At 45.6% G+C, this 25,516-nt stretch overlaps 1 protein-coding gene across 1 annotated transcript in view; it reads left to right on the forward strand.

Moving 5' to 3' along the window:
- The window catches only part of TG (thyroglobulin), a 173,349-nt gene that overhangs the window by 65,969 nt on the left and 81,864 nt on the right, over positions 1-25,516 (forward strand). Inside the window, exons 35-40 of the mRNA XM_082236144.1 lie at positions 4,769-4,822; positions 12,098-12,232; positions 14,356-14,520; positions 17,184-17,406; positions 21,325-21,418; positions 23,141-23,303. Of these exons, the coding sequence (XP_082092270.1) occupies positions 4,769-4,822; positions 12,098-12,232; positions 14,356-14,520; positions 17,184-17,406; positions 21,325-21,418; positions 23,141-23,303 (834 nt within the window). The remainder of the gene's footprint in view (positions 1-4,768; positions 4,823-12,097; positions 12,233-14,355; positions 14,521-17,183; positions 17,407-21,324; positions 21,419-23,140; positions 23,304-25,516) is intronic.

Consider the following 25,516-nt stretch of genomic DNA (forward strand, 5'->3'; position numbering starts at 1 on the left):
GATCCTAAACCTCCTGTGCCTTGCGGTTGGATGGCGCCTTGTACGGCTCCTTCTGGCAACTGCTGCAGCCCAGCTGGCGTCAAACGTCTTGCTCTGCTTTCCTTTGGACCACATCAGCAAGGCTGAGAAGGGGGTCTTGTCATCTGGGCAGCCCAACCCAAGACCTCCATGCTCAGCCCTGGAGGTGCACTTCATTGCCTCTCAAGACAACAGATGGACGCCAGCAACAAGTGTAATAATAATAATAATAATAATAATAATAATAATAATAATGTGGGTTAAACCACAGAGCCTAGGACTTGCCGATCAGAAGGTCGGTGGTTCGAATCCCCGCGATGGGGTGAGCTCCCGTTGCTCAGTCCCAGTTCCTGCCTACCTAGCAGTTCGAAAGCACGTCAAAGTGCAAGTAGATAAATAGGTACCGCTCCGGCGGGAAGGTAAACGGCGTTTCCATGTGCTGCTCTGGTTTGCCAGAAGCGGCTTAGTCATGCTGGCCACATGACTTGGAAGCCGCACGCCGGCTCCCTCGGCCAATAAAGCGAGATGAGCGCTGTAACCCCAGAGTCAGTCACGACTGGACCTAATGGTCAGGGGTCCCTTTACCTCCCTTTACTAATAGTAATTTATTATTTATACCCCACCTATCTGGCTGGGCTTCCCCAGCCACTCTGGTATATATATATATATATATATATGCAGGTTTTGGTGTCTTCGGGTGTCTTCCCGTGTAAGAGTCGGGGTGTCTGTGCGACGTTTCGACGAGGTCTCACTCGTCATCTTCAGGCTGGTGCTTTCGGCTTCTTGTTACTGGAACAGTTACTGGCTCTGTTCCAGTAACAAGAAGCCGAAAGCACCAGCCTGAAGATGACGAGTGAGACCTCGTCGAAACGTCGCACAGACACCCCGACTCTTACACGGGAAGACACCCGAAGACACCAAAACCTGCATTCCTGTACCCGTGAAAATCTACGAAAGCATATATATATATATATATATATATATATATATATATATATTTGCTTTCGTAGATTTTCACGGGTACAGGAATGCAGTGGTATTCAGAATATCACTCATGAAATCACCCAAGATATCCCTCAAGTAATTAAGGAACAAAAGAAGAAAAGGCACACTAATCTAGGAACTTCCTCTCTGCCCAGAACGTTGGAGGCTATACACCACACCCCTCAACAGTATTTATAGGAACTCAAACACCAGATTCTGCTCTGTTCCAGTAACAAGAAGCCGAAAGCACCAGCCTGAAGATGACGAGTGAGACCTCGTCGAAACGTCGCACAGACACCCCGACTCTTACACGGGAAGACACCCGAAGACACCAAAACCTGCATTCCTGTACCCGTGAAAATCTACGAAAGCATATATATATATATATATATATATATATATATATATATATATATTTGCTTTCGTAGATTTTCACGGGTACAGGAATGCAGTGGTATTCAGAATATCACTCATGAAATCACCCAAGATATCCCTCAAGTAATTAAGGAACAAAAGAAGAAAAGGCACACTAATCTAGGAACTTCCTCTCTGCCCAGAACGTTGGAGGCTATACACCACACCCCTCAACAGTATTTATAGGAACTCAAACACCAGATTCTGCTCTGTTCCAGTAACAAGAAGCCGAAAGCACCAGCCTGAAGATGACGAGTGAGACCTCGTCGAAACGTCGCACAGACACCCCGACTCTTACACGGGAAGACACCCGAAGACACCAAAACCTGCATATATATATATATATATATATATATATATATATATATATATATATATATATAAATATTTTATTAGGTTTTATCAATAGAAAAGTTTAGAAAAATACAAAAAACGAAAAAGATACAAAATTACAGAATACAAAAATACAAACATTAAACACAAAAATAGAAAAAGAAAAAACACATATAAAAAACAAAAATTCCCTCTTTCTTAGTTTCTCATCTTTAGTTAACTTATTTTCCTGACTTCCTCGCGTCTCCAATTTTTGTATCCCTCTTAGAATTTGGTTCAGCAAATTCATGTCCTATTAATTTATCTATTATTGATCCCATCTTACATTTTACCTTGTTGCTAGAACCCCTTCAATTCATTTCAATTTAAAATTTTTACAATATTTCTGCAAATAAGTTTTAAACTTCCTCCAATCTTCTTCCACCAGCTCTTCTCCCTGGTCTCGGATTCTGCCAGTCATTTCCGCCATCTCCATATAGTCATCCCCAGCCACTCTGGGCGGCTTCCAACAAAATATTAAAATACAGTAATGCATCAAACATTAAAAGCTTCCCTAAACAGGGCTGCCTTCAGACGTCTTCTAAAAGTCTGGTAGTTGTTGTTCTCTTTGACATCTGGTGGGAGGGCATTCCACAGGGTGGGTGCCACTACCGAGAAGGCCCTCTGCCTGGTTCCCAGGTGTTTGTGTATAAACATACATTAACCTTCTCCAACATGATGCCTTTCCAAAATTTTTGGGCTACAACTTCCATCATCCCTGACCATTGAATGTGCTGGCTGAGGTTGTTGCTCAAAACACATGGAAGGAACTAGGTTGGAGAAGGCTGATGTACTCATGCACAAATACACCCCTCCCCCCAAAAAAAACCCAACCTGAAAATTGCTTCCATTTAATCATACCAGGAATTCAATGAGATGTGCTACCTCACCCAGCTTTCGAGTGTGGCTTGCCCCGCCCATTTCTCCATCAAAAGATTTCATTCATATTGTCTGATGCACATGTGTAAGCGATTATTTGTTTAACGCAGAGACAGCAAAGCTTCCCTTTGTATAGCTTAATATCCCAAAGGCGTAGGCAATCTGGAATGTAAAGAAGTTGATTTCTTTTGTAGCTGAACTCCACTGAACTTTTGGGCCTTTTTATAGAGTGGGGCAGATAATTAGAACCCAACTCGCAGATGATGGCTTTTTCTGTAGGCACCCATATTTCAGCCTAAAACAGTGTTTATATTTTATTCGTCTTCTCGCTGACCCTTAAACTATATTGAGCAGCGAAACTCTGTTCTGTATAACTAGCTGACCACAGTGGCATCCTGTATGGGTGGGTGGAGTTTCTTGAGATTTCCTTTCAAGCAAATCTGGCTTTTGTTTACTCAAAGAAACGGAGAAGCAGAAATGGAAAATGTTGCCTATTTATGTATTTATTTTATACCTATGCTATCACCCTGTGTGGTTCTTTATAGTACAACGCTAGCAAAACAACCACAACAACCACTGCAGTTATGTCCACACTGTGCATTTAAAGCACCCCAAATAATCCCGGGAACTGTAATTTGCTAAGAGTGCCGGGAATTGTAGCACTGCGAGGGGCAAACTACTGTTACCGGAATTCTTCGGAGGAAGCCGTGTGCAATATGTAGCCTGAAGAATCTATATTTTAGTGATGAGGCATGATGCAAAGGAAACAGAGGAGGGTGAGAGGCAGCAATACCAGACATAAAATAAAGGTAAAGGGACCCCTGACCATTAAGTCCAGTCGCAGACGACTCTGGGATTGTGGCGCTCATCTCACTTTATTGGCCGAGGGAGCCGGCGTACAGCTTCCAGGTCATGTGGCCAGCATGACTAAGCCGCTTCTGGTGAACCAGAGCTGCACACGGAAACGCCGTTTACCTTCCCTCCGGAGCGGTACGTATTTATCTACTTGCACTTTGACATGCTTTCGAACTGCTAGGTTGGCAGGAGCAAGGACCGAGCAACGGGAGCTCACCCCGTTGCGGGGATTTGAACCGCCGACCTTCTGATTGGCAAGTCCTAGACTCTGTGGTTAAATCCACTGCCAGGACTACCCAAGCTGAGGTCAGCTGTGGCAGGACCTGCATGCACAGTGCTGAATGCAAACCTGCCAGCTGAACATGGAAGAAAGCCCACAAGGGGGCTGAATAACCCTTCTGTATGTCAGCTGGGTTGAGAAGCACCTTGCAGGCTATAATATATGGCTGCATTTGACGATGAGCACATAATGTCAGCCTGGCATGTACAATACGGACCGGGCCGCAGCATAAATATGCATAGAATAGGTTTTACTGCGCAAAGCTACTGTAAGTAAGACCTGTCCAATCAGCTCCTGCATATGTTGTTGCATCAATTCCTTCTTCCAAATACCATTGACTTTTGCTTGCAGTATGGTAAAAAGGTAAAGGACCCCTGGATGGTTAAATCCGGTCAAAGGTGACTATGGGGTTGCGGCGCTCATCTCGCTTTTCAGGCCGAGGGAGCTGGCGTTTGTCCACAGACAGCTTTCCGGGTCATGTGGCCAGCATGACTAAACTGCTTCTGGTGCAACGGAACACTGTGACGGAGACCAGAGTGCACGGAAACACCGTTTGCCTTCCCGCCACAGTGGTACCTATTTATCTGATTGCACTGGTGTGCTTTAGAACTGCTAGATTGGCAGAATCTGGGGCAGAGCAAGGGGAGCTCACTCCATCGTGCAGATTCGAACCACTGACCTTTCGATCAGCAAGTCCAAGAGGCTCAATGGTTGAGACCACAGCTCCACCTGCACTATGGATCCCCTGATGAGTGTTTTGGTCTCCTTGCCTCACTCAGATGTGAGTGTTTTCTTTGGCAGAGGCAGCAATAGAAAGGCACTCTGCTCACTTTATTTTTAACCAATAATCGGACAGAAGGACTTTGCCACGTCCCATTGATTTAAGTGCTCCAAGATTATAATAATTATTTTTTTTGCAAATAAATACATTTATAATGTTTAATGGCTTCTTTCCTCCTCCAACAGCTAAAGTCCCCACTGTCTGTCCACCTGTTGTTCTACCCAGAAGGCAAGAAAATGGTAAGGAGAAAACAAGAACACCATTGAAATAATGAAGCATCCCTGACCTTTAGTTCTTCCTCTTTTCAATATTGCTGGCCCTCCATTTTTTGTTTGTTTATTCTGAACCCAAGAATGCTGGTTTTCCCCACAGTTTTCATGAGGTTTAATACAGCTTTTTCAGACAGCCAAGGGGTTTTCCTTATAAAGAAAGCTTTCAACGTTTGGGGCTTTTTAGCTTAAGGAAGAAAAAAAAAAAGATGAGCTGGGTGAAGGGGAAGCATGATAAGAAATGGATAAAATTAGGTATCATGTGGAAAAAGTGGTTGAAGAGACTCTTGTCCATTTTCCCATAATACTACAACCCAGTGAGGCTGATGGTTGACAGATTCAGAACTGGTAAAAGGAGATAGGTCTTCACATGTGGTTCCATAGTTAAACTATAGAATTCACGCTTACAAGCTGTGGGGATGGCCGCCATCTTGGATAGTTTTCAAAGGGAAGTAGACAAATTCGGGGAGGACAAGGCCTTCAGCTGTTGCTAGATACGGTGGCTAAGTAGTATACTATCTGAATGCCAGTTGGTGGAAACCCTAGATCTTATGCTCCAATTCTGCTAGAGGGCTTCCCCACAAGCCACCGTCGGAACAGGGTGCCTGGCCAGACTAGGTGGGACTTTGGCAGATCCTCCAAGTGTCCCTATTTCCCAGGGACGTCCCTGATTTAGAGAAGCTGTCCCAGTTTCTGATTTGATCCCGGAATGTCCCACTTTCCCTTAGATTGTCCCCATTTTAATTGGAGAAATGTTGGAAGGTATGGAGTTATCCGACCCCCGAGCCGTCTGAAGGCAATACTGTACAGTCATATTTCAAAATAAAAAATTCCTTCCAGTAGCACCTTAAAGACCAACTAAGTTAGTTCTTGGTATGAGCATTCGTGTGCATGCACACTTCTTCAGATACCTTTCGTGTGCATGCACACGAAAGCTCATACCAAGAACTAACTTAGTTGGTCTTTAAGGTGCTACTGGAAGGAATTTTTTATTTTGACTATGGCAGACCAACACGGCTACCTATCTGTAACTAGTCATATTTCAGTTCTTGAACGCCCTGGAACTCATACTTTTTTGGCTCCCGAATGATCAAAAACAGGGAGTGTTCCAGTTTTTGAACGTTCTTTTGGAAGGTGAATGTCCGACGGGGCTTCCACAGCTTCTGGTTGGCTGCAGAAGCTTCCTGCAGCCAATCAGGAGCCCTGCTTTGGAAGTCAAACATTTCGGAAGTCAAACGGACTTCCGCAATGGATTCCATTCGACTTCTGAGGTACGGCTGTATAGGGAAGGGTTATTATTATTATTTTAATGTTTTTATGTATTTTGGAAGCTGCCCAGAGTGCCTGGGGCAACCCAGTAGGATGTGTGGGGTATAAATAGTAAAATTATCTTTAAAGAATGGGACACCCCTATTTTCATCAGAGAAATGTTGGAGGGTATGCTTTGGTCTGTTCCAGGAGGGCTTTGTCCCCGTGGTTTTTTATGAGGTACTTCACTTTCAAGCCAGAATAGACCACCTCTCATCTCTGGCACACTAATTTGGGCTCTATGGGAACTTGACTGAAGCTTTCCTTAGACCTCGGAGGGGGGACAGTTGTGAACAGACTACAACTCCCACCGTCTCTCACTTTGGCCATGTTGGCTGGGGCTGATGGGAGCTGGAGTCTGACAGGATCTGGAGAGCTATCCCTACTTTAGAAACCCTTTTGAAGCGTGTGCCAAAGTAATTCAGCTGAGATTGTTCAGGTATATAACCTCAACTAGGCCATGGGTATGCGGCGTAACTGGGCTTGTAAGTACCCATTTCAGAGAGGGAGGCGCTGCCCTATTTATAAGCAGCCTATTTTAAAACGGAGATAAACATCTGGTGCTCTCGCTTTCCCCTGCGCCCGATGCCCTGTGCCACAACAGGCACCACCCAAGGAATGCAGAAGGCTTCCATTTCACATCTGATAGCTTCTCCGTGCCATGAAATAACAGCTTTGTGTGCAGAGAAAAGTAGTACTCCCAGGGGCAAGATTATAGTTATTATACAAGAAGAGTTTTGTGGGTGTGGGTGTGTGGGGGAATAGCACATGGTGTATTCTGTCCTTTCCACCTAGACTGACTGGCAAAAACATGTGTGCAGGGCGCATTCTTGAAATAAATGTAATTCGGTTTGAATTTCTCCTAAATAAGAAAGAAAAGGGGGAAAAACCACACATTTTGAACAGTGCACAATCCTTTGTGCATCATGGAAAAGTACCTTTCTGAGTATTCAGAAAGCACTTGTTAGTGGGAAATGCTGGCATTTCCAGATTTTGGGAATGATGATTTCACACTGAAGTCCTGGATAGACACTTGTTGTTGTTGTTTAGTCGTTTAGTCGTGTCCGACTCTTCGTGACTCCATGGACCAGAGCACGCCAGGCACTCCTGTCTTCCATTGCCTCCCACAGCTTAGTCAAACTCATGCTGGTAGCTATACAACCATCTCGTCCTCTGTCGTCCCCTTCTCCTTGTGCCCTCCATCTTTCCCAACATCAGGGTCTTTTCCAGGGAGTCTTCTCTTCTCATGAGGTGGCCAAAGTATTGGAGCCTCAGCTTCAGGATCTGTCCTTCCAGTGAGCACTCAGGGCTGATTTCCTTCAGAATGGATAGGTTTGATCTTCTTGCAGTCCATGGGACTCTCAAGAGTCTCCTCCAGCACCATAAGTCCCATATAACTCATGACCCAACCCGACTATGCTCTTGATACACTTCCTGCATTCCAGTGCAAATAACATATGGAAAGCAGAAACCATATTCAGGGAATGCCTGTAATTTAACAATAAAAGTTACAGGCATCGTTGGATGCTGAAGGCTACAATTATGCGACGAAAGCAGCTACCGAAATGTGGTCAGGTTGGCACAGTCTCGTTTGAGTTGAATAGGGAAATTTCTCAGAGACATGGAAGCTGTGTAGAGTTGAGGGACCTGCAGGGATGCTGTAGAAAGTCCCTTCGCCGTGGTCACGTCAGGCACAAACCAGTTGCCCTGGGGTAGGATGGTATGTAGAGACACCTGTCCCACCCAGAGGAAAAAGCAACGCCAGAAAGTTAAGGACATGTTGTTGTTGAGTCGTTTAGTCGTGTCCAACTCTTCATGACCCCATGGACCAGAGCACACCAGGCACTACAGTCTTCCACTGCCTCCCGCAGTTTGGTCAAACTCATGCTGGTATCTTCGAGAACACTATCCAACCATCTCGTCCTCTGTCGTCCCCTTCTCCTTGTGCCCTCCATCTTTCCCAGCATCAGGGTCTTTTCCAGGGAGTCTTCTCATGAGGTGGCCAAAGTATTGGAGCCTCAGCTTCAGGATCTGTCCTTCCAGTGAGCACTCAGGGCTGATTTCCTTCAGAATGGATAGGATTGATCTTCTTGCAGTTCATGGGACTCTCAAGAGTCTCCTCCAGCACCATAATTCAAAAGCATTAATTCAGAAGCCTTCTTTGGAAGAGCTTTTTGGGTCAGGCCAATGGCCCATTTAGTCCGGCATCCTGTTCTCACTGTGGCCAACCAAATCCCTGTGTGAAACCAGCAAGCAGGATCTGAGCATAAGATCACTCTCCCTTCCTGTGGTTTCCAGCAACTGGTATTCCGAAGCATTGCTGCATCCAGTCGTGGACGCAGAACAGATCCACCTTAGCTAGTGGCCATCGATAGACTGTCCAATTCCTTTTTAAAGCCATCTAAGTTGGTGGCCATCACTGCCTCCTGTGGCAGAGAGTTCCGTAGTCTAATAATGAGATGTGGGAAGAAGTACTTTTTAAAACCTGTCCTGAATCTTCCAAGTTACCTTAGGCTTTTTTTCTTTCTCTCTCTCTCTCTCTTCCCAAGACACTGTGGTTGTAAATATCTCTGTATGGTCTTGCAGTGATGCCACACTGCGTTAGATGGCTGCTAATGCCATGTTGGAACATTTAAGACAATGGCTTGGTTCACAAGGCACAGGTAGCCATTCTATGGCTTAAAGGTAAAGGCAAAAGTAAAGGACCCCTGATAGTTAAGTCCAGTCATGATGAACGACTCTGGGGTTGCAGCGCTCATCTCGCTTTACTGGCCAAGGGAGCCGACGTTTGTCTGCAGAAAGTTTTTCCGGCTCATGTGGCCAGCATGATTAAGCCGCTTATGGCGAAACCAGAGCAGTGCATGGAAATGCCGTTTACCTTCCCGCCAAAGCGATACCTATTTATCTACTTGCACTTTGACGTGCTTTTGAACTGCTAGGTTGGCAGGAGCTGGGACTGAGCAACAGGAGCTCACCCCATCGTGGGGATTCGAACTGCCGACCTTCCGATCAGCAAGCCCTAGGCTCAGTGGTTTAGACCACAGCGCCATGGCTTAATAGGCAGGTGACTATAGGGGATCTTGGGGTCACGCCTCTTGAGTCCTTTTCGTTCCCACACTCTGAACCAAGGCTTGGGGTTAAGCTCTCATGTAACCATGAGCTGAAGAATCAGGGTTCGAACAAGACGACTGGTTTGGCTTAGGTGAGTGTCATACGGCAGTCATTAGTATGCTAGGGAGAAAGATTCAGACTGTCTTCCCATTATTCTGCTGCAGTTCTATCTGTAGGGAGCTTTTGTTGAATTTTCTGTGTGCCCAGTCATGCAATACCCTACCTTTATCATGGCATGGCATTACAGTTCAGTTCAGATAAAGCATTGCCACTCGCTTCTGCTGGTAGCAAAATCTGGTTCTGAGTTTGCTGCTAAATGGGATCAGTGGTTTTCTTTAGATCCATACGACATGCGAACGATACAACTGAGCGGGACTGAATGTGGCCCTCCAAGCCTTTCTGTCTGGCCCCTGAAATGCTCCTCAGGCTACAGCCCCCTCCCCAAGCCATATCCTTCGTTGGTTCTGCTTTGCAACTTCTTTGAGTGTTTCTGCCCAGCTGGAATGTGCCCTCGAACTCTGCTTCATTCTTCCTTGGATGGAAGTCAGAGGGGTGTGTGGATGGGTGTAGAAACTGGCTTACAGTACGAAGATTTACATTCATTGTTTTGCTTGCTTTTGCCTCTTGTCCCACTCACCAATGACATCTGCCCACCCTCCTCCCAGGAAGACCCCCCAAGAGGCAATGTGCGAAATGGTTGCCTACTTGTGAGTAGCATTGCAGTTGGATCTTCCCTGTGCCATGGCTATTTCAAAGCACCCTGGCCTTTCTGCTCATTTGCAAAGTCTGCATTAAGACTCTGCCCTTTCATAGAAGGTGGTCTCTGATGTGTCGAAAAGCAAATAATAAGACTCATTTCTTCATGGTAAAACAGACTCCAGTGGGCCCAAACGTATTGTTCTGGCCATGTTGTCATCGACAAGTTGAGTCACATAGAATTATTCCCGATTAACATGCCTGAAGGCAAAACATTTGCCTCTGTAGCCGTAATATTGTGGTACATGAGGTTTCAAGACTTGCTCAAGTTTGCTGACTGAGTCAGTAGACATGATTGTGAATGGGAACACTATTGCAATGAAGGCATCTGAAAACCATCAAGGAAACCAGACAATTTGGCTCACAATGGAATCCAGACAAAGCCTATTCTTTTTCTAAAGAGCATAACTAGTCATTTTCAGCTTTGTGTCTGGACCTAGACATACCACTTCCACCGCTTTGGAACACAGTTGCTGACTGCAGAAAATTGATGTGTAATTATACTTTAAAAACATGTTGCTTACATTCATGTTGCTGAAAAGCTTCCCCTTTTTGTTGTTGATTTCAAGGCAAAAGAGGAATGCATGAATTGCAGTATTATTATTTTTTAAACCCAATGTGTACTTTTGAAATGCCCAGTTCTGCAAAAGTTCACTCTGGAAATAAAACATTGGGACTAAGTATCGTACAGTGGTACCTCAGGTTACATACGCTTCAGGTTACATATGCTTCAGGTTACAGATTCCGCTAACCCAGAAATAGTGCTTCAGGTTAAGAACTTTGCTTCAGGATGAGAACAGAAATCGTGCAGCGGCTGCGTGGCGGCAGCAGGAGGCCCCATTAGCTAAAGTGGTGCTTCAGGTTGTGAACAGTTTCAGGTTAAGAACGGACCTTTGGAACAAATTAAGTTCTTAACCCGAGGTACCACTGTATAAGATAAGTATTGTATGAGATAAGGAATACAAAGATCTGATTCACATGGCTAACTTTCTCAAGGGCCTCTTTCAAAGGGGTTGGCTGATGGGAGTACAGATCCGCACTTCCCTATATGCTTAGGGGACCCTTTATTATGTTACTCTTAAAAGTGTTTGTAAGGTAAATTAAGTAGTTTTCCCTTCAGCGACCTTGATGATGATGATGATAATAATAATAATAATAATAATAATAATAATAATAATAATAATAATAATTTATTATTTATACCCCGCCCATCTGGCTGGGCCTCCCCAGCCACTCTGGGCGGCTTCCATAAAAACCAAAAATACAGTAAAATATCACACGTTAAAAACTTCCCTGAACAGGGCTGCCTTAAGATGTCTTCTGAATGTCAGGTAGTTGTTTATCGCTTTGACATCTGCTGGAAGGGCGTTCCACAGGGCGGGAGCCACTACCGAGAAGGCCCTCTGCCTGGTTCCCTGCAGCTTTGCTTCTCGCAATGAGGGAACCGCCAGAAGGCCCTCGGCGCTGGACCTCAGTGTCCGGGCAGAACGATGGGGGTGGAGACGCTCCTTCAGGTATACTGGACTGAGGCCGTTTAGGGCTTTAAAGGTCAGCACCAACACTTTGAATTGTGCTCGGAAACGTACTGGGAGCCAATGTAGGTCTTTCAAGACCGGTGTTATATGGTCTCGGCGGCCACCCCCGATGCACTGAATAGCTCTTGTGAATGCCCTGGCAAATCCAGAACACAGTCCATAAAAGCTTATTGAACTAGGAAGAAAAGGGTCTTGAGTCTAAGCATGATCTCTGCATAATGAGAAAGCTCTATCCGGTGTGTGTTTACTTCAGGGGTAACCAACGCGTGCCCTCCAGATGTTTTTGGACTCCCTGTGATCAAGGATGATGGGTGCTATATTTGGGCAACATCTGGAGGGAGACATGTTGGCTATTCCTAGTTTACTGGGTTGCCCAGCTGAGCCACATTATTAGATCAAAGCCAGAGTCGGGCAAAGGGATCCTCTTATCATCTAAATATTTGACCACTGGGATACATGAAGTTGCTCTATGTTGTTCTGGAAAATATCAGTTAATACTCTGTGGAATTTTACTCTTCTGCATTTTGATTCCTAGTGATTTTGGACAACTGGCAGCGTGTGGACAGGGCCTCAGTTCTCATTGATTCCTCCATTTCAAAGATTGACATTCTGCACATCAGCAGAGATGGTTCCAGTGATTTTGCCACCTTGCGAGACTTTTGCCTTTCAGGTGAGAAGCTTCCTATTAATCCCATTGTTTTTTCTCCAGGCTTTTCCAATGGTGTTCCAAATACAGTATACATGATTTCACTTAAACAGGGGATGCTTTGGAAAGTAATTGCCTGTACCCTTCACACCAACTGGTCCATCACTTCTGGGACAATTCAATAGGTGATTGAATCTTTTTTAAAAAGTGAGAGGGATGTAGATGAACTGTTTCAAACTGGATCTGCTAATTAATCGACAGAGGAGGCAAACTAAGTTGCTGAATTGTGAAATTTTTAAAAAGCGCAATATAGTTCCCTCAAGTTCTATTTGCTTGGTTTCCTGCCACTTCCTTTATAGGAGTCTTGCATTGCCCTCCTTTTGTTGAAAGGCTTTGTGATCTGCAAGGCAGATAAATGTAACCAAGAACCTTCCTTAGTTTTGCAGTGCTTTTCTGTGTATGAACAAATAAAGTCTTGCCTGAGTATCTAACAGATTCCTAACTCCGTGAGGAACTAGGCTGATTCAGCTTTTTGAGCCTGCTTGTTAGTGTTATTTAGGGTTTTTGCTTGGCTTATAAAAACACATACACACCAAAAAACAACAACCCCAAACCAGACTCAACTGAATCTTATTGTCTGCTTGTCTGAGGGTGAAAATGGTAACATCTGTAGAGCAGCAGGGTCAGTTTGGAAGTTCCCTCATTTTAAGCATACTTTTCGGCCCAAATATTTTGCTCCTTTTGGCTTGATATCTGAAAAAAATTACTCTGCACATTTGCAGCGTAGGCTGGCTGTGGGTGCCATGGATTGGCCAATGCTTGTGACGTCACGAAAGCACAACCACCAATTCTTGGAGCAGTTTTTTTTTAAAAAAGAAAAAAGTTTTGGGTGTTGTTGTTTTTTCAAGGGGGGAGGAATAATGAGTGCATACACAAATAGACATGTGCATGACTTGTTGACAGGTGAGCGCAAAATCGTATTTGAAAACCATTCTCTAACTTGATCAATATGTCTATAAATTTCTTTACCTGTCTTCATCCAGCTATCTGTATATTTTCCTTCCTTCATTTGCTTCTCCATCTTTCTCTGGGTTTTAACATTTAAAGCCTTATACGGCCTAGGACCCTCGTACCTACGGGACCACCTCTCCTGGTATGTCCCATGGAAGACCTTACAGTCTTCAAATAAAAACATCTTGGAGATCCCGGGCCACAAGGAGGTTAGGCTGGCCTCGACCAGAGCCAGGGCTTTTTCGGCTGTGGCTCTGATCTGGTGGAATGCTCACAAGAGACTAGGGCCCTGTGGGACTTGACATCTTTCTGCAGGGCCCGCAAGACAGAGCTGTTCCACCAAGCCTTTGGCCAAGGCACAGTCTGACCCCCTCTCTCCTTCTGTAATCCTCATAGAACTCTAACCCAATGGTTGCCATTAATTTGATTCTGAATTGATTTTAGAATGTATTTTAATTAATTGGCTGTGTAATTTTATGTACAATTTATGTACAATTTTATGTAATTTTATGCAATTTTACTTGTTGTTAGTTGCGCTGAGCCCGGCTTTGGCCGGGGAGGGCGGGATACAAATAATTTATTAATTATATTACTACTACTACTACTACTACTATTATCTTTTTGGTAAGACACTATGATTGAGCCATTGGCAGGAAGATCTGCTGAGGGCCTAATTCCTTGGACTACACCTGCAGAAATGTCTCACGCTCAGCAAGAGTGCTTTGTTCATTACCTTCAGTCAGTGCCGGCCCAAGACATTTTGACCCCTGAGGCAAAAATGGCATCCCCCTTCCCTCCAGGGAAGAAGGGGTGAGCAAAGGTCTACATTGGGACCTCCTGCCCCTGTTGCTCCTGCTGCCTGAGGCGGCTGCCTCACATTGTCTCATGAGTGGGCCAACCCTGTCTTCTGTGATCCTTACTCCACCTTCACAAATGGTTTCCCAAGTACGGGGCCCTTCCTTGGCAGATGCCCAACCTTGGGTGGTGCCAACTCCAGCCATATTCTCCATTCATTTACCTATATATAATGATATCTCTCCTCAGCGGTCTATCAAAATAGCTTTGTGCTTCTCATTGCTTATCTGTCTGTCCATCCATCCACCTAACTCGCAGCCCTTTTCTCTCATTCTCAACAGCCTGCTCCAAGGACAAGTCATGCTTGGTGACTACTCTTGAACCACAGCCTTCAGTGATGCGGTGTATATTTTACCCAGAAACCCAGACCTGCACACTTGGCCTTGAAGGTCCCCACTGTCGACTTTTGCTGAAGGAGCCAGCTACCTTTATTTATCGCAGGCAAGGTAAGTCTGTGGCAGAAGGGTCAGAGGAAGAAGGCATGTGCTTTCTTAGTTGCCTAAATTGGCAGAGTGGGCGCAGGTGGCGCTGTGGTCTAAACCACTGAGCCTCTTGGGCTTGCTGATCGGAAGGTCAGCGGTTCGAATCCCTGTGACGGCATGAGCTCCCCTTGCTCTGTCCCAGCTCCTGCCAACCTAGCAGTTCAAAAGCACACCAGTGCAAGTAGATAAATAGGTACCACTGTGGCGGGAAGGTAAATGGTGCGCTCTGGCTTCCATCACAGTGTTCTGTTGTACCAGAAGTGGTCTAGTCCTGCTGGCCACATGACCTGGAAAGCTGTCTGTGGACAAACGCCAGCTCCCTCAGCCTGAAAGCGAGATGAACGCAGCAACCCCATAGTCACCTTTGACTTGACTTAACCATCCAGGGGTCCTTTACCTTTACCTTTTAATAGCAGAGCATTTGACAGAAGTACACCAGCGTGACTGTCAATGACCTTGCAAAAAGGGACAATATTAGGTTCAGGTAGGAGGGAATATTCTGGTCTGCAAACCTGTTATTCTTAGTTTTACAAGGTGGGAAATGAGAGCAAGGGTATCAGCCGCCAATATCCCATTCTGCCTCTTCCACACTCCAGGCTCCATTGTCTCTCCCCCGTTTCCCTTCCCCCCCCCCAACATTGCATTATTAGTGGCTTTCTGTTGCCCCATAGACCTTCTCCCTGCCTCAGTGTAGGAAAGGGCTCAGGGGTCCGTCCTCAAAGCGAGGCATCCTGGGTGAGGTGGCCAACGCAGTGCTTGCACCACCTTCACAGTTTGCTGTAGTCGCTATTCACAAAACAACAGCTCATTCATTGTAGTTGTGTTGGCAGAGCATGAGATTCTTAATCTTAAGGTCGTAGGTTCGAGCCCAACTCTACGATTCTATGATTCTAACTCTTTAAACTTAGCGGTGAAAGTTCTTTGGTACTTGGGTGTGTTGGGTTATGTTTTTTCATTGCAAAATGAAAACAACAACAACATTTGCACCCCACACATCTGACCGGTTTATACTCATATAAAATCCTCTCATTGCAGATGCAACCATTTTAACCCATTTAATAATAATAATAATAATGGTGTGATAGTGATGAGCCCAACTAGCGGCTGGAACCATTATTTCTTCTTCCTGAGTGAAACAGTTTGAGCCACTTTCTAGGAACAATGTATGTTAGGGATCCACAACTGGTGCCCATTAGGCTAAAATCCACCCCCCCCCCAAAAAAAAAATTGTGAGCCTAGAGATGAAATAAGTGTGGCAGAAATTAGACTACCAACAGGACATATTGGGTGTGGCGGGGGTCGAGTTTGGAAAACACTCTGTTCTTTCCAAATGGACCTTCCTCCAAACAAGCTGATGGATCAATGAAACAGAATTTTTTAACAAGCCTAACTGGAAATAGTAAGATTGAATAATCTCAAAGCACCTTCTGAGACCTCTTCCCATGAAACCTGGTTTGAGGATAGTCGTTGCATCTGCAGGGCTATGCTCAGGCTTGACCTAAATTTAGGCCCTAAAACAGATTTAATAATCAAAATGTAGAGTTGGAAAGGACCCTGAGGATCATCTAGTCTGACCCCCTGCAATGCAAGAATATGCAGCTGTCCCATTCGGGGATTGAACCTGCAACTTTAGCGTTATTAGCACCACACTCTAACCAACTCAGCCATCCAAAGCCAGACTTAGACCTAGATCTAGGCTCTAAAACAGACTTAATTGCTTTGTGGCTGTCACGGTCCGGTTTGCAGGTGGTCAAAGTCCTGGCTGAGGACGTCGGGACCGGGGGCAAGATGGTGGGGTGAGAGCAGGAACGAGAGTCCAGAAGCCAGGGGTCCAAGGGTCAGGAAGCAGGGAGTCAAGAAGTCAAGGGTCCAAGGGTCGAGAAGCAAGGAGTCAAGAAGCCAAGGTCTGAGGATCAGGAATCATAGAATCATAGAATCATAGAGTTGGAAGAGACCACAAGGGCCATCGAGTCCAACCCCCTGCCAAGCAGGAAACACCATCAGAGCACTCCTGACATATGGTTGTCAAGCCTCTGCTTAAAGACCTCCAAAGAAGGAGACTCCACCACACTCCTTGGCAGCAAATTCCACTGTCGAACAGCTCTTACTGTCAGGAAGTTCTTCCTAATGTTTAGGTGGAATCTTCTTTCTTGTAGTTTGGATCCATTGCTCCGTGTCCGCTTCTCTGGAGCAGCAGAAAACAACCTTTCTCCCTCCTCTATGTGACATCCTTTTATATATTTGAACATGGCTATCATATCACCCCTTAACCTCCTCTTCTCCAGGCTAAACATGCCTGGAAGCAAGAAGTCAAACGCAGCAAGGCAGGAAGCGTGTTGCTGTGGCAAAGAGCCGAAGGGAAATGCTGACCTTATATCCCTTCCTGGCTCCTGCCACCAGGTGCTGTGAGTTACCAATCGGCCTCACCTCTGCGGCCGCGCCTTGCCTCTTCAGAACAAACTTAGGAAGGCCCCAGTCCTGCAAAGCCCTACTGGTCACAGGACCCGGCTCCTGCATGCACTCCTGACAGTGGCATCCCAAATGGAGCCCAGCCTTATTAGGAATCTTTCAGTTAATCGGGAGCAGATTCGTAAAGGTTTGATTTATTCTCCCTTCGCTCCATACAGAGGCATTCCTGTCCGTTGCTGAAAGAAGTGCTGTTCCATCTGTCCACATCCCATCACAAGGAACCTTGTTTGGTACTTCTCAAACAATTCGTGTGGGTTCTAGCTGGAAAAGGATCAGGCAGTTCCTTGGGATTCCCTATGCACGTCCTCCAGTGGCTGAGAACCGGTTCCGTCCTCCCCAAGCTTTCATCTGGGAGGAGTCCTGGAACGCTTCCACAACTCGGTGAGAAGGTGTTTGGCACCTTGGCGGCCCTTCACTTACTGTAAGAGCATGAGAGCTTCCATGTTGGAGCAGATTGAAGTCTCCTTGGTATAGATCAAAGTCCTACTCATTATGCCTCTGTGTACTCACAAGAAGGGTGGTGAATTTGATGGTTGCCCCCTCTTTGAACCAGTATCTCTGGTAGCTCCATGGGTGTCCCTAACATACGGCAGGTGAGATAATGAGTTCTGGGATACTGTTAAAGAACAGCAGATTGTCAATTATAGTACAGTGGTACCTCGGATTACAGATGCTTCAGGTTACATATGCTTCAGGTTACAGACTCAGCTAACCCAGATATATTACCTCGGGTTAAGAACTTTGCTTCAGGATGAGAACAGAAATCGTGCTCCGGCGGTGCGGCGACAGTGGGAGGTCCCATTAGCTAAAGTGGTGCTTCAGGTTAAGAACAGTTTCAGGTTAAGAACGGACCTCCGGAACGAATTAAGTACTTAACCCGAGGTACCACTGTATTGTTACTATTATTATCATCCATGAAGGGGCACCATTTGGACTCTTTTGCCTTAGGAAACAACATGGTTTGGGCTTTTTATGGCTAATTCAGTGGCACAACACCAACAAAATTAGTTTTCAATCAGCTTGCACAACCAGATTTTTGCAGGGCTATTCAAACACTTAGTTGTTAACTTGCACCCCTAACTGTTAATTGCACAAGCTGGCAAACAGCAGTAATAAAAATATAATAAAAAGCAATTAAACAGGAATGAAATGCAACCCCCAATCAATAACAGTCTCTCAGTTTCTCATTTTATTTCAAGTCTTAAATTCAGTTTTTCACATTTCTATATCAAATTGTATTTTTTAAAAAAAACTTTGTGAGAATTCAGCAGTATTTTAGTAAGAATTTCTGCAGTTTTGCCCCGCATGCGCATTTTTGCAAAGCAGTTGCCTTTATTATAATGCATTTTAGATGTGACTTTTACTAATATTTTTAGAATAAACTTTCATGTACACTTCCCCATATTAAATGCATGGTCTAAACCACAGAGCCTAGGCCTTGCCAATCAGAAGGTTGGCAGTTCGAATCCCCGTGACGGGGTGAGCTCCCGTTGCTCGGTCCCTGCTCCTGCCCACCTAGCAGTTCGAAAGAATGCAAGTAGATAAATAGGTACTGCTCCGGCGGGAAGGCAAAGGGCGTTTCCATGCGCTGCTCTGATTTCACCAGAAGCAGCTTAGTCATGTTGGCCACATGACCCAGAAGCTGTCTGCGGACAAACGCCGGCTCCCTCGGCCTATAGAGCGAGATGAGTGCCACAACCCCAGAGTCATCTGCGACTGGACCTAATGGTCAGGGGTACCTTTACCTTTAATAAATGCATGATAAACACATTATTGGGTGTGGAGAACTGAGCTGCAAAATTCAGAGAAGTGTGAATTTCCAAAAGTGGCTGGGTTTTGGTTTGCAAATTGTTTTCTGAATGCATCAGCAACATCTCGAGGGCCACAGGTTCCTCATCCCTGACATAATATGATTTTTGACCCCACGGAGATGCATTTATAAGAAAAAATAACAGTGTAAGTCATATAGGTCTATTTCAGCTTGTGAATGAAACAATCATATAAATGTCTCCATAGAGCTTGATGTTTCATACTCGTTTCTTTAGGGGGTTAGAAAAATGTGGTGATCATCTACACCACATGGTCCCCCCCCCCCGCACAGTGTCGCTGGTGGGTGATAGAACCCAGACCTTTGCTGACCTAATTTCTTGCACACCTGAGTCGCGTGGGTGACTCAACCACATCAGACTTGCTGTTCCCCACCGGAGAGTCAACATCTTGTTTATCCAGGTGTGCAGCAACATATGGTTAAGACACACAGAATATTGCACGGTTTTCTACACCAGCTTTTTCTTTTTAAAAAAAGTGTGCTTCAGAAAATGTTCTGCACTTATGCTCCGCATATATTTGATTTCAACTGCAGACATCCTTTGTCAACGGTGCTGTGGTCTTAATATGAAACATCTCTGGCGAGGTGAAAGCATGGGTGTTTCTCATGGGAAAATTCTTCTAGGGAGCTGTTAACACTCAAGTAAAGTGGTACCTCGGGTTAAGTACTTAATTTGTTCCGGAGGTCCGTTCTTAACCTGAAACTGTTCTTAACCTGAAGCATCACTTTAGCTAATGGGGCCTCCTGCTGCCACCATGCTGCTGGAGCACGATTTCTGTTCTCATCCTGAAGCAAAGTTCTTAACCCGAGGTACTATTTCTGGGTTAGCAGAGTCTGTAACCTGAAGCGTATGTAACCCGAGGTACCACTGTAGTGGCACAAATGATTTAATGTTATAGAAATACTCCTTGTACAAAGTCATAGAATGGTAGAGTTGGAAGAGACCTAAGAGGTCTTCTTATCCAACCCCCTGCAATGTGAGGAACCTCAGTTAGATCATCATACATGACAGGCGACCATCCAACCTCTGCTTAGAAATCTCCAAGGATGGAGAATCTACCACCTCCCAAGGGAGTCTGTTCCACTGTTGAACAGCTCTGACCATCAAAAAGTTCTTCCTGGTGTTTCGTCGGAACCTCCTTTCTTGTTACTTGAAACCATTGGCTCGGGTCCTAACCTCCAGAGCAGGTCTCCATCTTCCATGTGACAGCCCTCTAGGTATAGAGAACAAAGGATCAAATCAATCCATCAAATCCATCAGTTAATTTTGAGAAGCTGTGTGCTTTAAATGCATGGTTTGTGCATAGTCCTAACCTTCAACAGAGAAGAGGTAACAGAGAGAGGGGATGAAAAGATGAGGCAGCGGGAAGATCCATATGGTTTAGTTATATGTGCTTACTGTGAGAAGGGGCAGATTTATAGGGGAACATGACCGATTTACCTGTGCTGAGCATGTGCCTCAGGCAGGGCCAGATTTAGGTTTGATGAGGCCCTAAGCTACTGAAGGTAATGGGGCCCTTTATATGTCCAGCTGTCCTTTGTCAACAACAAACTGTCAAGGTTTTTTGTGTCGAATATATGCTATATGGTAATTTATGGACCTAATAGGTATCTAAAGCCATTTGCACAAATTGCCATGCAACCAGTCCCTGCAGAATGTAAAAAGGTAAAGGTAAAGGTACCCCTGCCCGTGCGGGCCAGTCGTGTCCGACTCTAGGGTTGTGCGCCCATCTCACTTAAGAGGCCGGGGGCCAACGCTGTCCGGAGACACTTCCGGGTCACGTGGCCAGCGTGACGAAGCTGCTCTGGCGAACCGGCACCAGCGCAGCACACGGAAACGCCGTTTACCTTCCCGCTGTAAAGCGGTACCTATTTATCTACTTGCACTTAGGGGTGCTTTCGAACTGCCAGGCGGGCAGGAGCTGGGACCGAAAGACGGGAGCTCACCCCGCTGCAGGGATTCGAACCACCGACCATGCGATCGGCAAGCCCTAGGCGCTGAGGTTTTACCCACAGGCACCCTATATATAGAAATGAGCAAACCTGTGATATTTTAGGGAGCAGGCTAGCAGGCTTACCATTACTTACATCATAGGAGCCTACAGAACACAGAACACTGTAGCTGTATGTAGGTTTTATTTTATTTGTTTTTTATCTTATATGTTGGAAATGTACATCCAGTTTTTTCCCCTTTAATTTTTGGGGGGACCTCCAAGAGAGTGGGGTCCTAAGCTATAGCTTGTTTAGCTTATATGTAAATCCGGCAGTGGCCTCAGGGGGTGCCACAACAATGACGAACAATGGAGAACGAGAGGTGGGGTGGTGGAGCCAACTTTTGGCATCTCACAGACATTTTAAAACCCAAAGTCCACCACTGGTAGGGAACCAGGCCATCTGATTCCAGTGTTTCTCATTTAAAAAGCAAGCAAACATGGACACCCATTCGTAATAACACTTCCTTATGTCTCCAGGGCGAGTTGCTGGCAACCAGGGGATGATGGAGCTGCTCTTTCCTCCGTCAGCGAAGACTGCTTGTATTTGAACATTTATGTCCCACCTAATACTGTAAGTAGTAAATCAGGGGCACCTCTTTCCAGTGTTCTTCATGTACAGCAGCACTGGACTGCCGCTGCTATCAGCCATAGATTTACCGTATTTTTCGGTCTATAAGGCACACCAGACAATAAGACGCACCTAGTTTTTGGAAGAGGAAAACAAGGAGAAAAAAAATCTGAATCCCAGAAGCGAGGACAGCAAGCGGGATCGCTGTGCAGCAATCCCGCTGGCTGTCCTGGCTTATGGGATAGCTCCGTGGAGCCTCTCCCGGGCAAGGGGAACCATCATCTCCTGCCTGGGAGCAGCGTGTGCTCCCTTTAAAGAGCGTGTGGAGTGTGTGTGTGGCTCTTGGGAGCACACACACTCCACACGGCTCTTTAAAGGGAGCGCTGAGCAGAGCCTTCCGCCTGCATTCGCTCCATAAGACGCATACACATTTCCCCTTATTTTTTAGAAGGGGAAAAGTGCATCTTATAGAGCGAAAATTTGGTAGGTCTTTTCAGCGACACCCTTTGTGAGGTCAAAAGTTGCTGCCCTCTGTGCCTTTTGCCTTCTGTTCTGCTCAATTCACTGCCTTATAGCTGCAAAGACTTGCAGTGCCCAGTGTGGAAGAATTGGTTGCGCTGCCCTAAACCTGCCTCTGCTAGCGTGGGAGGGGGAGAAACTCAATTTCCCGTTGCCTTTTAATGAGAGACTACATGAATTGCACGCCTCAAACTGATATGTGAGCTCTTCGGCACAGCAGCCCATTGAAACAGCCCTTCTCTGAATTTTGTGGCGCAGTTCGTCAGCCAAGTAATGCGTGCAAAAGGGGGAAAGTTTGGAACTCTAGTGAAACTAAAAAATGTGTGTATTTGTGAAACTGCATACTTTCGTGAATCTAACATGCAGGATAGATGGGGAAATTGCTCGCTTAACAATATGCATTGGGGGAAATTGTATGCAGAAATATGCATATCGGGAGAAATATGTGTCACGAGAAAAACGCTGATGGATTTTCATGGGGGATTTTAATATAAATAAATTTGCAAACCGATGCAGAAATGTAAGGAAGTGAAGTTTAGAATGGAAGAAAATGGTACATGCAGCTCTGTCCTTTGACACCGTGCTGCCACTTCCAACCCCCCCCAGCGCATCCACTACCCCCTCATTCTGTCCAGTGGTAGGGCTCACCCTATGGGACGGTTCCAATTAAAAAGTAAGGCTCCCTTCAGCTTCTTTAATGTAACAAAATGATGAGAGATCCAAGGATCTCACACCTGGCTCTTTATTGACCTTGAACTCCCATTGTACGCCATTTGGTGGAGAGAGGGGGCTCATTAGTCTTTACAATAAAAATAAATATATTAGGCAATATTGGGTGGTAGTTATACTCAAAGCAGAACCATCAATGCCAATAGATTCAAGTCCATTTATTTCAATGGGTCTGCTCTGAATACAATGAATGTTGGAGATCACCCATAATCTGTGACTCCTTAAGGTTGGGACAACATGAATGGATATTACCTGTGGCTCCTTTAGGTCGACCTCAGTTCTCTTTAGTCCAGTGATGGCCAAACTCGTCCCTCCAGCTGTTTTGGGACTACAGTTCCCATCATCCCTGACCACTGGTCCTGTTGTAGTCCAACAACAGCTGGAGGGCCAAGTTTGGCCATCACTGCGTTAGTCATTCTACTGTAAACTCTTTCCAAATGTTAACTGATTTCATTTTTCTGCCTGTTGCTATCATAGGGTGGAAATCTACCAGTGCTGGTGTTCTTTCACAATGGTGTAAGTGGTGAGGATGTTAAGGCTCAGAGGACACTCATCGATGGCTCATACCTCGCTGGAACTGGCAATGTCATTGTTGTAACTGCGAACTACCGAGTTGGAGTCTTTGGCTTTCTAAGCACTGGTATGTCATAGACCTTGTTGAACACAAAAGCAGTAGATGAAACCAGGACTTTGCTGTGTGTAGGGGTTGTGTGGTTTGGATAAAAAAACTGGATCAGATCAAAGGCCCATCTAGTCCAATGTCATGATCCCACAGTGACCAACATGATGCCTATGGGAATTCAATAAGCAGGACATGAGTACAGCATTTCTTCCTCTTGTGCTCCTCAGTAGCTAGTATTTAGAGGCCTACCACCTCCAGTCTGGCTGCCAATCAGAAGGTCGGCGGTTTGAATCCCCACAACGGGGTGAGCTTCCATTGCTCGGTCCCTGCTCCTGCCTACCTAGCAGTTCAAAAGCACGTCAAAGTGCAAGTAGATAAATAGGTACCACTCCGGCGGGAAAGTAAACAGAGTTTCCGTGCGCTGCTCTGGTTTCACCAGAAGTGACTTAGTCATGCTGGCCACATGACCCGGAAAAACTGTCAGTGGACAAATGTCGGCTCCCTCAGCCAGTAAAGCGAGATGAGTGCCACAACCCCAGAGTCGTTCGTGACTGGACTTAATTGTCAGGGGTCCTTTACCTTTACCTCCCATTTTGTGGGGTATTTTCAGGACAACAAAAGGCTACGGAGTAAACCCTACACAAATCCAGAGAAGAGTCTCTAACTGGTTGGATGGCGTCTTGTGTGCCTCCTTCTGGCAATTCCTGCAGCCAAGCTGGTGCTTTCCTTTGGACCACATCCAAAATGTGGTCAAGAGATGGGTCTTGTTGTCTGGGCAGCCCAGAACCTCCATGCACACTGCCCAGGCTTGCAGCCCAGCGAGGTCACTTCAGTGCTGCTAATGCAGCAAAAAACAGCACAAGAGACAGCTGTTACAAGTTGCTGGTCTTTGCAGCTACAGTGGGTGCTGTGATTCTCCAGTTTTTTGGCTTCACCCCCGGAGGCGCATTCCAGTGTCTCTCAAGACAGATGGATGCCAACAGCTGTCTCCAGTACTGGAACAAGAACACGTTTCTTATTCTTGTTTACTTGAAGAATACTAGCTAGTTGGGACTACATTCCTCAGGTGCTCTGAAGCATTGTGGGATATTTAAAATGGCAGTTCATAGCCAAACAGGGCAGGTGTCATCATCACCAGGGAAACAGTGGGCTCCATCCCCCTCACTCAAAATAAGCATCCTATTTAGACTGTCCCAAGTGTGTGTCCTTACTGGTCATGAGGATACTTATTAAATAAATGCCTTGTTTGCTCGTTCAATGCTTTAACACTATAAATATAGCTTGCAAAGCAGTTTTCTGTGAGTATGAATAAGAAGGACGTGTCACAACTCTATGTGGCTCTCCAGCAACTGTGTTTTCCAGCTGCAAAGTGTTATTTTTGGCCTTCCCTTCTCATTTCGATGAACATCTTGCATTTTTTTTGTTGAATGCCTTGTGTAGACTTATCTGCTCTTGCATTAATCAATGGCAGCAAATGCACCAAAGTCAATCTGTGGTGAGCCAGAAGGCAACAGTTAAGTTTAGCTTGGTCTGATGGATTGTGGCACATTTTTGTTATCTCATCTTCCCCTTTTATTATTTCTGAGAAATTTCTTCCTTCTCCTTTTCTACGCTTCTGCTGAATTTTGTCCAGCAGAGACCTACAAGCAGTATTTCCTTCCGCCATATCTCTCTCTCTCTCTCTCTCTCTCTCTCTCTCTCTCTCTCTCTCCCTCCCTCCCTCTCCCTCTCTCTCTCTCTCTCTCTCTCTCTCTCACACACACACACACACACACACACATTATTATGTCTGCCCCTACACCACACTGGCTTGAGAGCCAGTGTGGTGTAGCGGTTAAGAGCGGTGGACTCATAATCTGGTGAACTGGGTTTGCATTTCCGCTCCTGCACATGCAGCTGCTGGGTGACGTTGGGCCAGTCACACGTCTCTGAAGTCTCTCAGCCTCACTCACCTCAGAGTGTTTCTTGTGGGGGAGGAAGGGAAAGGAGAATGTTAGCCGCTTTGAGACTCCTTAGGGTAGTGATAAAGTGGGATATCAAATCCAAGCTCTTCTCTTCTTCTTCCTTACGCGAGTCAGATCATTGGTCCATCTAGCTAAGTATTGACTGACAGCAGCTCTTCATCAGGCAGGAGATATCTTCCGCTCCTTCCTGAAGATGCCAGGAGTTGAACCTGGCATCTCCTGCCTGCAGTCACACTGGATTCCACCCAACACTGTGGGTGCCCGGCG

The sequence above is a fragment of the Podarcis vaucheri genome, assembly GCF_965113315.1.
Source record: "Podarcis vaucheri genome assembly, chromosome: 8".
Lineage (NCBI taxonomy): Eukaryota > Metazoa > Chordata > Lepidosauria > Squamata > Lacertidae > Podarcis > Podarcis vaucheri.